This window comes from Thamnophis elegans, chromosome 14 (assembly GCF_009769535.1).
Source record: "Thamnophis elegans isolate rThaEle1 chromosome 14, rThaEle1.pri, whole genome shotgun sequence".
Lineage (NCBI taxonomy): Eukaryota > Metazoa > Chordata > Lepidosauria > Squamata > Colubridae > Thamnophis > Thamnophis elegans.
Window position 1 is genome coordinate 20,359,550 of NC_045554.1, and position 14,141 is coordinate 20,373,690.

At 43.1% G+C, this 14,141-nt stretch overlaps 1 protein-coding gene across 1 annotated transcript in view; it reads left to right on the forward strand.

The window, feature by feature from the left end:
* The first annotated feature begins 1,990 nt into the window (after positions 1-1,990).
* The window catches only part of ARHGAP17 (Rho GTPase activating protein 17), a 111,143-nt gene continuing 98,992 nt past the window's right edge, over positions 1,991-14,141 (forward strand). Inside the window, 1 exon segment of the mRNA XM_032230345.1 lies at positions 1,991-2,203. Within this exon segment, the coding sequence (XP_032086236.1) occupies positions 2,151-2,203 (53 nt within the window). The 5' untranslated portion in view covers positions 1,991-2,150.

Genomic DNA, 14,141 nt, shown 5'->3' on the forward strand with positions numbered 1-14,141 from the left:
CGTGTTTTCTGCTAGAGAACGGAAACAGCCCCTCGACATTATGGGGATTTTAGTCTTACTCGCGAGGACTGTCGAGAAAGGGACCCAAAGCTGCAGGGATCCGTGTGTTCCTCGTTTCCCACGATCGGCTGGCCGGTGAAACAGCCCCCCTTTTTCGCCATCGTGTCACATTTACATACTGTATTGTCAATGTTTCTCAACTTGAGCAACTTAAAAATGTATGGACTTCAATTCCCCAACCAGCCTGTGAGCTAAAATTTACACAACCTAAGGTTACTCGTATTAAGAAATGCTGAAAGCACAATATACACATGAAGGTTCGCCGGAAAACCCGTGTTTTAAAGGCTTTCCCTAATAACAGGGTCACGGCTGATGGGCTGGTCCGGAGGGTGAGTGGGAGCGTGTAAATTCTACAGTGGGTCATCAAATCCAACAGGAGACTGACATTGCATGTCCTGTCCGTCATTTCATCCGGCAGGAGCAAGACCTGCCTTTTCTGTTGTGGTTTCCACCTTCTGGAACATGCCCCCACTCTTCAGCCCAATTCTGTCCCTTCTGGAAAGCCCATGAAACATGTTTTTCCAGCAACCTTGTAGATCCATGGGGATCCTGCGGGGTGGCTGCAGATGTTAGGGGACTGTTATTTTCCCACAATCTTTTTGTAACGTGGTGTGGAAGTAGGAATGGGTTTCCAGAGAAAAATTGCAGTCTACAGGAACCAGGAGCACCACTCAGGTGACCCTGAGGACACAGATAAGCCTCCAAGTGCTTCAAAAAAGATGCAAATGGCCAGCTGTCTGCAAGGAATAAAAACCATTCCCCACTACCCTGTCAGAGTTGAAGAAGCTTCTTGGACGAGAAGCCAAACGTCTTCAAAAGAAAAAAAAAAAACAACTAAAGTCCAGTTGCCTCTTGAAAAAGCACCTTTGGAACAATCATGACCTGGATGACAGAATCTCTACAGATTTTTTTGAACATGCTTTATTTTTATTCATGGAGTGCCATGCTAGTTTGCTTCCTTGTGGTGCACCCTGGATAGCACGGTAGTGTGAACCAAAAAACTAGCAACAAGTGGCAGCCAGATTACATTGAAGAACTGGCAGTTAACAGTTGGCAGCCAGGCATCTTTTTAGAACTCTTGGCTCTCTAAATACATGGCAAACGACTAGCAGCAAGTGCCACCCAGACTACATTTCCTGGCTCTCTACAGATAAACAACTGTAAGTCCATGTATTTGCCAGACGCTAAATAAATAAATATTTTTATTCATGTTCCAGAGTTTTAAAGATTATACTATTTTAACTGTTATTGTGGTAACACATCGAGATGGGCTGCTATGGTTTGCTAAATAAACTTGCTTAACTGAAAAGATCCCGCGCAACTTGCCTTTGCAAACCCAGTCTGTTTCCCCTCGCAGCCCAATTTTTGGGAAGGTTGGTTAACTCCGAGGTCTTCAAACTTGGCAACTTTAAGACTTGTGGACTTCAATTCCCAGAATTCTCCAGCCAGCATAACTAGCTGGAGAATTCTGGGAGTTGAAGCCCACAAGTCTTAAAGTTGCCAAGTTTGGGGAGCCCTGGGCTAATAATGTGGCTCGGGGAGAAGAGGCAGGAGAGGGGACAACTTTCTCCACGTGACCCGCTCCCCTTCCACCCCCAGGAAGCTGTCCTTGTGTGCGATGCCTGAAGAGTTAGGACCCTCGCTCAGAAACGGTCGGAGGAGCATGTGCCGCTCAAGCAGGCCAGAGCCGTCCGCCGCTTCGATCTGCTGGGCGGGCGTCCCGTCCGTCAGAGCAGCAGCGCAATTCCCCTACCCAAGGAGAAAGCGCCCCCGGGACGTGGGAGGAATGATCTGCCCTGCACACTCCTCTCCACTTTCCTAGCTCTAGACTCCAAAAGCACCGGACGCGGCCATCCTACCCTCTGGCTCTCTATGGCTCTGACGGCATTTCCGGCCGCCGCCCTGTGCTCCGGAGCAGGCAGGCAAGGCGGGCGGTGACGCACCGGTAGCCGGAAGTCGCGGCGCCTTCCGGTGGGGCAGTGAGGTGGAAGCCGGGTCTGCCGCCGCTGTGGGCTCCGCTGGCGAGGCGGGCCGGGTGTCGCGCGCGGGAGGCGCGGAAATAGCGGGAAAGCGACGCCGCCGCCGCCACCATGAAGAAGCAATTCAACCGCATGAAGCAGCTGGCCAACCAGACGGTGGGCAGGTGAGGGCGCCGAGGCTGCGAGGGACGACCCCGCCACCCTCCTGGGCTGGGGAACACGGGCTCCGTGAGGGAATTCCTAGCTGGGCTTCGAACAGGCCAAGCTGAAGGGGGGTCGGAGAGTTGGGTCGGTGTGTCCTCCGGACCGGTTGGAAGGGAGAGTGAGCAGTGGGGGAACCTCCCGTAGAAGTTATCCTGCCTACCAGTTTACCTTCCAATTGTGTGACAAGACGGTGATGATTCTGGCAGAAAAGGTCCTTTCTGGGTCCTTGTGCTCTCAGGGGCAAAAGTCATAAGGGAAAGCAATGGCTTGGCTAAATTATGTCCAAGGTCTTTTAAGACTTTAAATGCACGTAGTCTCTTAAATGAAAGACATTACATGAAGTTGACCTAATAAGGACATCTTGGGCTGCATTATGAGCCGGTGGTGGTTTTTCGAAGCCGGGCGCAGGAACTCAACATTGCAACCAACAATTTAGAGGTAATGAGGGCTGTGTATTGACAGTGGGGCAATTAACAAATGCATTCTACAATTAGTTGCAGTCATTCCATCAGAGGCATCTGCCAAACAGGACTTTGAACCCACAGAAACCTGTTATTGTCAACTATTTCATTTTTATTTCAGAAAACACTTGAGCTGGGTAGTCTTATTTCCATCTTCGGTTTCCTGTAGCACTACAGAATGTTGTGCATTACCTCCGTCCAGTATTTCAGGCTGCTGAGTAGAGAGGTTGTTAAATACACAAATCTAAATCAGAGGCAGTGGGAAGTGTGTGGACTCTGATGCTTTGAGTTGACCTGGTTTAAATGGAGAGAGCCAGATTGGTGTAGTGGTAAAAGCCCCCACTGTAGAAACCTGGAGACTCAGTTCTAATTCTGCATTAGGCACAAAGTCAGCTGGATGGCTTTGGGGTAGTCCCTCTTGTTTCTGGGTTAGAAAGGAGATACCAGGCAAGCCACTTCCAAAAATGTTGCAAAGAAAACTAGGAGGACTTCTTCAAATAGTTGCCAAGTGTTGAGTCTATATTGAAGGAAGGCACAGGCAGACAGACACACACAATGTGCCAATAACAGAGAGCACCTGGCTTAGTTTGAAAGAATCAGACCTGATTAGTACTTGCATGGGAGATAATCACGAAACCATGCTGTTAGGCTAGATTGGAAACCTAAAGAAAGAATTTAGAGAGCTAAGCAGCATTTTAAACTTGACAAATAAGCAAAATAATGGCAATCTCTTTCTGTAGCGCTACTGAATAAATTGCATGTAAATCACCTGTTGAAAATAATCGACTTTCCACTGCACTAATTGCTTTCAGATAAGCCTTTCTTTCTCAGCCAAATTGAAGATAACATGTAAAGAATTTATATGGCTCCCTAACTCAAACAGTGGGACTCTGGGTTGCTTACAAGAGGAAACAAACCAAGATAAAAGCAACAGAGCAGGAAAGGAAGATGTGGAAAATCATTCCAAAGGACAGGTACCTCTACAGAAAAGGCACATCTTCCAGGTCCCAATAGGTTTCAAGGAAGGGACCCAAAATTTGTCCACCATATATTAAAGACTAAAGACAAGTAGATGGCAAGAAAGGTCATATAATGGGGCAAAATTCACTTAACAACTTCCTCACTTAGTAAGAAAAATTTTCAGCTCAATTGTGGCGGTAAATCAAAACGTACCTGTAGCTATAGTACCTTACTACAGATAAAGAGCTATTATTGATATCCCTGTTGAAAAGGGGTGGAGGAGAGCGGCAAGATTATTATTATGTGGTTTTATGTTAATGCTTTACTGCAACAGAGAAAGTCGGAAATCAACTTTTTTCTTTTTCCCAACCCTTCCTTACTTATCTTCCCCCCACCTCCCCCCCCACTTTCCTATTTACTTTCATATTTTGTATCATATTTTATCTCACAACTACTTAAATTGTTTGCTGACGAAAAGTGATGGAGGAGGAATTTGAGGCAGGGACATCCTGCTCTAGAGTTCAATCTCTCGATCACTTTCCAATTAGTGTAAAGGCTAATTTTACTGCCTGCCTGCTGCCAGTTGCTTTTCGATTTTACAAGTCATATTGTCTAAACAGAGAACCTACCTTGAGAGTTTGAATATAAAATGAAATTTAAATTGAGTAAATGTTGAAAACATACAAATGCTACAGATACAGTATTCCATTTGAGCAAAAGAGGTGGAAATCTTGAATGAATGTAGGGAACAGTGAAATGTATATAACTTAACAAAGTAACCTTTGATTATTACAGCCTTATGTAATTAAGGTAGGGTTAGGGAACCTTTGCCTGCTGTCATAAAACGCTTCTGTTTTAGGTTTAATTTATTAAAAGCAGTTAGTAGGAGGTATCACTCTGCATTCATTTGTATTAACATATCTTGGCCAGGAAAATAGCATGCACTTAAATATCTTTATATATTCTTATGAGTTTGTAAGTAAGCATATTCAGGATTAAAAGAAGATTTACAAAAATGTATTTCAGCTTTAAATGAAAAATTAGGGAGGGGTTTTTATCAGTTTCAGTTTAACTAACCATTCTCCCTTGCCCTCCCACCCATTAGGAGAAAAGAATCTTCAAAACCAACTCTCAATGTGCTAAATTTGGTGAGCTTGGAATAGCTTAGAATGACCTGAATAATTTAGTTTTAAGTGAAGCTTATTTCTACTTAGTTATTGTGCTGACAAGATCAAGAGATCCCATTGTTTCTTCTCAAATTAAGCTACTTGAAATAAATTGATAATGATGTGTCCAACAGTATCTCTCCATACCATCTGTAATTACTTTGTTGCTAAGAGGGTGTGGAAGATGCAGGGTTCATAAAATTTTTGAATCAAATGAATGAGGGCAGATTGCAGGAGAACTTTGCAGAACCTGTTTCAGAGCTTCCAGAGGTCCTGCAAGGGGTCCTTGGAAACTGGTAATATCTTTGTTGTTACCACAGAAGATGAAAGAGCAAATCTGGACTGTAAATGGTGGGGAAAGGGACCACTGGACTTCCCATTTTACAGGAATGTCATGAGGGATGTTTTGCTGACCCCCTCCTGCTCTTCAACCCCATGCTTGGATCTAGGAAGTTGGACCGCTGGTGACTTTAGTCTCGTGGTACTCTTGGTCAGTACCAGATAATGTACCTAATACAGTACACACAATTTGGTCATGGATAAGTGAAGTGGGCCTGGTATGTAGAACCAAAGATTTATTATGTGGTGTAGACAGGATAAATGCTCTTTTCTGTCTTTTGGGTCTTTTAGCAGCTACAACTCTTAAGGCCTCTGTGTGTGAGAAGGGGATGGGTGGGATCATTCTCAGGAACTCTATTTTAGAGGGCATAGGAGAACATGTTGGGGACTCTAATTATGAACTGCCCACTTTGCTATCTAGAAGATCCCATTGTGACCATCTGGTTTTCATTGTTGGACAGATATTTACCATCCTTCCAATACAGATTTCAGGATCTATGGAGGACTGGGCATTCTTGATCTTCATTTGCTTTTTCCCATATAATCTCTGGCTTGACTTGTTTTACCTTGTTGTAACTGGCTTGTGATCTCAAGACAAAGGGCGTTGCTATTGATCTTTTGCTTTAGACGGGTCACTTCCTAGTCCCAGTGAGGCTTTCTGCTTCCAGACATTTGGCTGATTATATTGATCCACACCAGACACTTCGTGGAAGGATGAACTCTGATGGGGCTGTGTGGATTTTCCCAGCAATCTGGTAGACAGTCCCATCGGGTTCTTGGTCAAACTTTGGAAATCAGAGGCAGCCGGAGACCATGCAATTGCTCCTGAACAAGGTCCTGGAAGTTCTTCAGTGAACTACATCCCAAGTCCACTTCATTTGTCCATGAACAAACTGGGTATAAATGCAGTTTCATTGAAATGAACCGGTACTGACCGAGAGTACCTGAGACGAAAATCACCAACAATTTACCTCAACAGAAGGGGGGAAATCAACAGAAAAAATGGCTGGTGTTCTAATGGAGGAAGCCTAGTAATGGATCTGACCGAATGGAATCTTTAACGTGCAAATATGATAGCTGGGGCAATTATATGTCCCTTTAGGACAAGGGCATGTTTGTGCCTCTGTTGCGCAATCTACATTGGTCACCAGTTTGCTTACAGATTGGTCCAATTCATGGCGTCAGTCTTTCCAGAGAGAAACAAGGTTAGATGAAGGAATTCTACTTTATTGTAAAGCTACATTAACACAATCTTGCAAGCCTGAACTTCTCACCTGCATTTTTAACCAGCTGATCCCTTAGGGTGGATCCTTTGACCGGGGGCTCCTACCTCTCTCTTCTCCGATTGTTTCCTAGGCAGCATCTTTCCTGTTTCTCCAAGATCAGGCACACATTCCATTACAATGGTGTTCTTTTTTTTTACCTTTAAATCCCTGCCTGCTTGCCTTGAGGACAGGTTATTTGAAGGACTACCTCTCTATGGTTAAGCATATCAGTTGTGGAAGGAATGGCATGTTACAGGTCCCACTTGCTAAAAAGAATACATTTGATGGGATGGCCCAGGATAAAATCCTTTTCTGCTGTAGCACCCTACCCAAGGAACATCATTTCCTTCTGAAGTGAATTAGCTTTGACTCTCTTGTTCTTCAGGAAATCCTTCAAAACGTATTTTTTTCAGCAGCCTTGGGAATCCCTTGGGAACCAGGAGCCCATAAGATGGTGCATTCTCCCATGATCTTATTTATATTTTATTGTTTTGATTGTTATTTAAGATTCATTTATTGCTGGTATACATACATTTATTTGATCAATAAAGTGCTGTTTTCAGCTTCACTTACTGCAGACAGAACAACCTGTTCTGACACGCTCAAGGTCTCCTATTTGAGCTGCTGGGGGTGGAGGTGGTATTTCTCTATAGCAGCTGCTTCTCTTTGGAATAGTTTCCTTCCAAGGTTTAGTTAATACCGTAGAAGAAAATTGTAAAAATAATTTATTCCACAGAACATTTGATTTGTAATTGTCTCTATTCCGATTTTTGAACTTGTGAGTATTGTTATCTAATTTGTTTTAGTTATTAACCAGGGTTTTTTCTCCCCAACATGGCATGACTATATAGTTGGAGTCAATAGTTTTTGTTTGTATGAGGACATTGGAGAGGTGTTCAGAGATGCTGCCCTATTAATAGCTGGATGTGAAATTGGGCTGAAGAGTTCAGTTGGGATTGTTGCTGCTATAACTACTTCCTTTCTGCATAGCATCTGCCCTACCTGAGCTCCTCAACTCCAAGATGGCGGTGGAGTTCCCCAGGATTATGGTCTGGGTGACTTCAGTCTGCCTTCTCTGGTAGAGTTGGAAGTGGCCCAGGTGTTATGGCCACCCATGGACTGGGCCAAGGACTTTGAGGGCAACACACACAATGAGGGTGCAAGTCTGAAGTTGGTCTTCCTGTCAGTGGCGACATATGATCTGGAGTTGGGGAGACTGTTATCCTTCCCTGTTAGGGTCAGATCACTTCCTGGTTGCCTTCAGGTTTTCCAGGGATGCTGCCTCTCACAGGGAGGTGGGGTTTATTTGATAGCAGATGAAATAGGTTAAGAGATGGTCGATCCGCTGGCGGTGATATCTGTTGCCGCTTTTCCATCTTTATTGCATCTGCCGATAGGTTTCCAGCAGCCCTCTTCCAATTGACCTGGATTCTCCTTGGGAAGGAGAGCCAGAGGCTCATTTGTAGGGCCATTGGGAATGCGTTATGTATCTATTGAAGAAAGTTGCTTGGATTTGCTCCAGGATAGCACTTAGACTTATATACTGTTTCATGGTGCTTTACAGCCCTCTCTAAGCTGTTTACAGAGTCAGCATCTTGCACAAGCTGGCTCTTCATTTTACCGACCTGGGAAGGAGGGAAGGCCGAGTCTGCCTTGAGCTGGTCAGGATCGAACTCCTGGAGCGAGCAGTGAGTTTTCCTGCAATATTGCATTCTAACCACTGCACCACCACCACCACGGCCAGGATGGACTCTGGCTTTGGAGTAGGCTTTATAGAGTTGACTAAAGCCCAGTCTCACAGTGTTATCTGAGGTTCATTCTGATACTCCCAAGGAGTTGGAGAATATTCTAGGGCTGTGAGTTCAGCCACTGTGTGGGTTACACCCAGGTGGATTACTGTGGGCCGTCTCTGAAGAACTTGGCCCAGAACAAGCAATTATGGGTGTGCCTTGGAACACTGTGTTTCACCCTGCTCCGTAAGCTGCACTGGCTTCCAGTAGGCTTGCAGGTACAATTCAAAATGCTAGTTGTCCTTCATAGGCCCATCTCTCTCCAGTGATCTTTACCTGCCACACCATGTCCAGCAGAAAAGGCAGGTCCAAGTCCCATCTATTATTTAAAAAGGTTATCTAGGAGGGTGCAGGAAGCAGGCCTGGTTGTCTTGCTGCCTTTGCCCTTTGCTCCCTCACCACATAAGACTAAAGTAGTCCTAACCCCACTGGTCTTTCAGAAAGCCCTTAAAACCTGGCTATTCCCTGAGGCAGAAGGTCGGGAGAACAGGAAGTCCTTGGGTTATGACACAATTGGGACCAGGATTGCCCTTAACCCCACTGGTCTTTCAGAAAGCCCTTAAAACCTGGCTATTCCCTGAGGCAGAAGGTTGGGAGAACAGGAAGTCCTTGGGTTATGACACAATTGGGACCAGGATTGCCCTTGCAAAACAGTGTGGCCCTAAAGCGTGGTGTCACATGACCACATTGCTGGGTGACAACAATCCCGGCAGCCTCAATTGTTGTCATAACCCCAAGGCACATGGGTCGGTCGTTAAGCAGGAAGCACCATAAAGCCACAGGGAGGGGGGGGGAGTTTCTGTGAGGGAGGCTTGAGGCAGGCCAGGCACCAGAGCACAGCAGGGCTGGGGGACGGGTGCCCACAGGGCAGCATGAGAAGAGGGAGCCTGGGGGGGGTTCATCAGATGGACTCCTGGCCACCCCATTGGTTTTGCTTGTGCGGAGCCAGCTGGGAAAGCTGCAAACGGCAGCCTTGTGACTGTGGGGCACTGCAGCCATTGTGAGAGCCAGTTGCCCAGCACCCAAATCATGATCACATGACCAAGATTGACCTGTGAAGACTGGAACTTTGGGGACCGGTCGTAAAATACCACTCGTCACAAGTATGGACAGTCACTGAACAAGCGGATGGTAAGTATCTCCTGCAGCAGGAAGTCTGAGCAGTGTGACTACAAAACTGGATTATGGTTGGTTTTTTTCCATCCTTTTTTGCTTTTCTCTTTGTTATATTTGTATCATTCCATTTTTTGTTTTATTAATATTTTAACTGCATCCATTATCCAGAAGTGAGATAAGCACTCCTATAACTTGAAAAAAATATTTTATTGTTAGTTGTATTTGGTTATTTTTATACAAGAATATGGGGACATTCCCCTTCCCCCACCTCATTTTTTTCTCTCTTTAAAGATCATTTTGTTAATTGTGAATCCTAAGAATGTAAACTAAAAATTAAATGTTGACTTAAAAAAAGAACTGCAAAATGACAATATAGGTGTTTATAAAATATAACTGTATATAACATCTTTTTGTGAAAAAAATCTCAAATGTATTATTGCAGCGTTTAGCTAGTGAGAAAGGATAATAAAGAAGCTGCAGTACTGCAGGCTACTTCTACTGACTGACTGCAGTTTGGCAGTTCAAATCTCACCAGGCTCAAAGTTGACTCAGCCTTCCGTCCTTCCAAGGTGGGCAAAGTGAGGACCCAGATTGTTGGGGGCACAAGAGGCTGACTCTGTAGCCCGCTTAGAGAGTGCTGTAAAAGCACTGTGAACTGGTATAGAAGTCTAAATACTAATAAACCAGGATTTCAGAAATATGCTGTAATTCCTTGGCAGAAAGTTGTGCAGCAACACAACTTTAAAGGTTAATGATAGAAAGAAGCTGATGGTAAAGGCATGGAGGATGTGACCGAGATTCTTCAGAATATAGAAACTCTTTGTAGAAAGCTAAGAAGATGGCACCATTTGTGTAACCAGGTATGTGAGAAAGGAGACTAAAAGGTTGCTGGATGCTGGCGTCCCTCATAGTTGGTAGCAGTGGAATCAGGAGCTCTCATTTATCAATGGCCTGGATCAGTCTTTCTTAAGACTGGCAACTTGAAGATGTATGGACTTCAACTCCCAGAATTCCCCATGCTGTCTTGGGAAATTGCCACAGGTGAGAAATGCTGAGCCAGATTTTCCACTAATAGCCGCACATTTGTTGTGACTTAAAAGCTGCAGTTTTTCCCTTCAGCTACCTGCACACAGGCTCAGTTAACTTCAGTAGACTTAATCCTGAACAGACATAGACATCTCGGCTCTTGGAACAATTTCTGTTGATTTTTGTGCAGTGTGGTAATCTGCCAAACTCCTATAATACATTTGGTTTTGATTGAAACAAGTTTAGAGAGTGAAAGCAAATCTTAACTTACTGGGACCCTTTGCTTTGCTTTTATCTGTGATTTAAAAATGGATTGTACACACTGGGATCTAAGTAAATTAATTTAGTAAGAGTGGAGGTTTAATAAAACAAGGTTTCTCTATATGTGCAAATGGTATGTAATTAGGATTTGAAGTTAGAAAGCTCAACAGGTTCAACCCCTTTTCTCTCTTTCTTTTTTTAATAAAAAGTATAGACCAGTCTAACTCAGAACCAGAAGTCACTGGGGAGAAGTACTGAGATTGGCAAGATGTTTCTTTCTTCCATCTTGCTTTCCCAGATAAAATTGCCCCTTTGCTCTGCACATTTAATAAAAAATTGCTGGGTGCTCAGCTGTTGGGCTTGCTGAATTCCCCCTCATGAAAACATTTATTGGGTGACCTTGTGCTAATCATGCTCTTAGTGTAAGCTTTCTAATTTAATACAATTAATAAGATTAAAAGGGGCCCTGCCTACAAGTTTGAACACCTTGCATGAAAGTTTGGATATAAATGCAATCTTTACATAAAGTTTTGTGGGAAACTCTTTTCCATTAGGAGAAAATGCAAAGAAAAGGAAACAAAACCTTTTCATCTTCATCACTTACAGCAGCTGTTTCTTACAAATTTAAAGATTGGAATGTCTGGATATTCAAGTTAGCTATCCCTGTGCATTTGGGTACCAAGATGAAGAGCCGGTCAGTGGAGTGTTTTATTTAAAGCTGTAAAATACTTCAGATGCCAAGTTATCAGATTTGGCGTGGTGTCAGCTACTTGACTCTTGTTTTCCTTCCCCATTTTGTGTGTGATCTGACAGTTCTGTTTGTAATTTGACCAAGCCTAGATTTGGCTTGTCGGGCATTGTTTTTCAAGATTCATACCTGATAACGTAATGACAGATTTTCACTCTGGGCAAATGCATTGTTTTCCAGCTATGCTTTTTATCCCATCCCTTCAAATAATCCATGAAGAAAAAACTGTGTTAAGCTTCTGTTTCTGGTTAGATTATTCCATTGCACTTCACTGTCTTGTCATGCCTATTTTTCATGATCTTCCTCTTTCAAGATGAGATGCCACCATACAAGTTCTGAATTGACTGACTCTGACTTGTCTAAAGCTCCGCAGGGCAGGAGGAAATGGAAACGAACCTGAACATTTCTAGCTTTGAATTTGATTCTAGCAGAGTCTTTGAGTGGTAGGGTTTGGCGGTCGGTTGATGCTAGAATCAGACCACGTATGTGTTCCTTTCTTTTTGTTAGCTGTTTGTGTGTATGTGTGTGTAGCACAGATGAGGGCAGTCTGAATCTTACCTGGAAGAGGGGACCTTTTATTAGGTGTTCTTCTGGCAGTTGAGAGCTACATAATGACATTCGATTTCAGCTTTTGGGCTTTTTCCCTTTCCACTTAGCTCCATCAAAAGGGAACTTACTTTTCCTTCTGTAACTTATGATGCACCCTTTGATTTTGAAGTGGGGGGGGGGATTGGATCAGTTTTTGTGGCAAATGACAGTCCAAGGTTATTAACTTCGGCCTCAAACACAAAAGCATGTTCTGTTCATTTCATGTAGATATTAGTATATCTTTTTCATGTAACTTGGTTTAATGTATATTTGTGAAGTTTAGTGAAGAATTGTTGATTTTAATGTATCCCAGCAAAGTGACTTCAGCAATCCTGAGCTTAGTCACAAGAAAAATGTCCTGTCGATGAGACTCCGATAAGCTTGCTCTGTTCCCAAGGAAAGCAGCTGACCAAAGGGGAGAACTGGCAGGGAAGAGGATGAGTGGGATGAAGGCTGTCCTGGACTGAATGACCACTGAAAAGAAGCCTCCGTTAAGGCAGGGTTTGTTGTGGGTCTTTCTTGTGGGGAACACAATGGAGGCAAAGGACCAGCCACAAGATAGGAACTCTGGCTTCTCAAGGTTTTCTGCCAAAGAAAAGTTGTTTTGCTCTGCATCTACTTAGGCCTGGGAATAAGCCTTGTTGGATGCAGTAGAGCAGGGACCTCCAAACCTGGCAGCTTTAAGCCTTGTGAACTCCCAGAATTCCTCAGCCAGCATGGCTGATTAGGGAATTCTGGGAATTGAAGTCCACAAGTCTTAAAATTGTATCCCTGCAGTTGAACTTATCTTGGAGTAGAGCAAAGAGAATTACAGTGTCAGTCTTGCTCAGCCAGTTTTCCCGTGGCATTTCCTTTTTTTGAAGATCATTTATCATCTTTGTCCATAATGGGGAAGATTACAGAGCTAATTAGCAAGAATTTCTTGATCAGCCTTGCTAATAAACAATGGTTGTGTTTACAGAAAAAAAATTGAAATAGTTTGCCTGACTACTGAATACTTCCATTGTTTGCCTTCTCACTAAATGTTTTTTTAAAGTTAGCTATATTGTTAGTTCTGATATATTTGAAGCAGCTAGCCATGTAACGGCTAGTAAGTTCATGAATTTCCTGCAGCCCTAGTGTGATTTTAGCAGGTTGTGTGATCTTAGTCAGGTTCCAGTCCTTTGAATAAAGAATGCTTAAGTAAACCATGATGGTTATAATGTACAAATTTGCTTCTGCATTTAAAATATTGGATTAGGGCTAGTTCATCATGCATGATGTTAATGAAAATATGCCCATAAATTCTAAATATTTATATTGTATTGATATTCTGTAAGCAAAAAAAGATAAAGGAGTGCCTGCAGATTTTACTCCGCTTGTCGTTGCTATTGGCTTTCCAGATTACCAACCCAGCATCTTAACTACTGAGCCACCACACCGTCCGATATTATGTAGACCTACTGTATAAATTGGCTTTAATAAAGCATTTGAGAATATCAAGGCCATTATTATTTAAAGGTACTGAGCAGCAGAAGTACTCTATGACTTGATTGAGTCCTGAGGCTGGATGTGTTCAGAACCATGCAAATTCCTTCTGCAGTTTTCCAATTACTTACGTTGTTTAGTCTCTAATGCAGGTTTTGCCGCAGCCTTCCCCTTACCCAATTCCAGAGGCCACCTGGTTGATCCTTGCTAGGTTTAACAGTTCAGTTTCTCCTCCTACCAAGAGTGATGCAAGTGCTGTGATTGCAGCCAAAGCCCAGAAAAACCTCCATCTTATTTAAGTCATGGTTTTACCACAGATCCTATTGTTGCCAAGGAACAAAATGATTTTAAAAAATCTATTTAATTATTGAAAACAATGAAAGGTAAACACTGGTTCAATATACTCAGTTATGCAGTTTTACAGTAAAAGTGAAATTGGTTCCATAATTTTGGAAAGTTTGAGAGGGAGGGAGGTTTTTACTGTTATTTCTTTTGATCTGTAAAATTTATGAAAATGTATACTTGTCTACATATTCTAATTTTGCTAACATTCATTATTAAAACTTAAATCTATTCCAGCCACCCACTCCCATGCACAGTTCTTGCATAATGCAAAATACCATGAGCTTTTTTGAAGTTATGTTTCAGGAGGCAAGCTGTTTAATAGTCCTAAGGAATATTACTGTTTTCCTGATGAATAATTAAATTTCT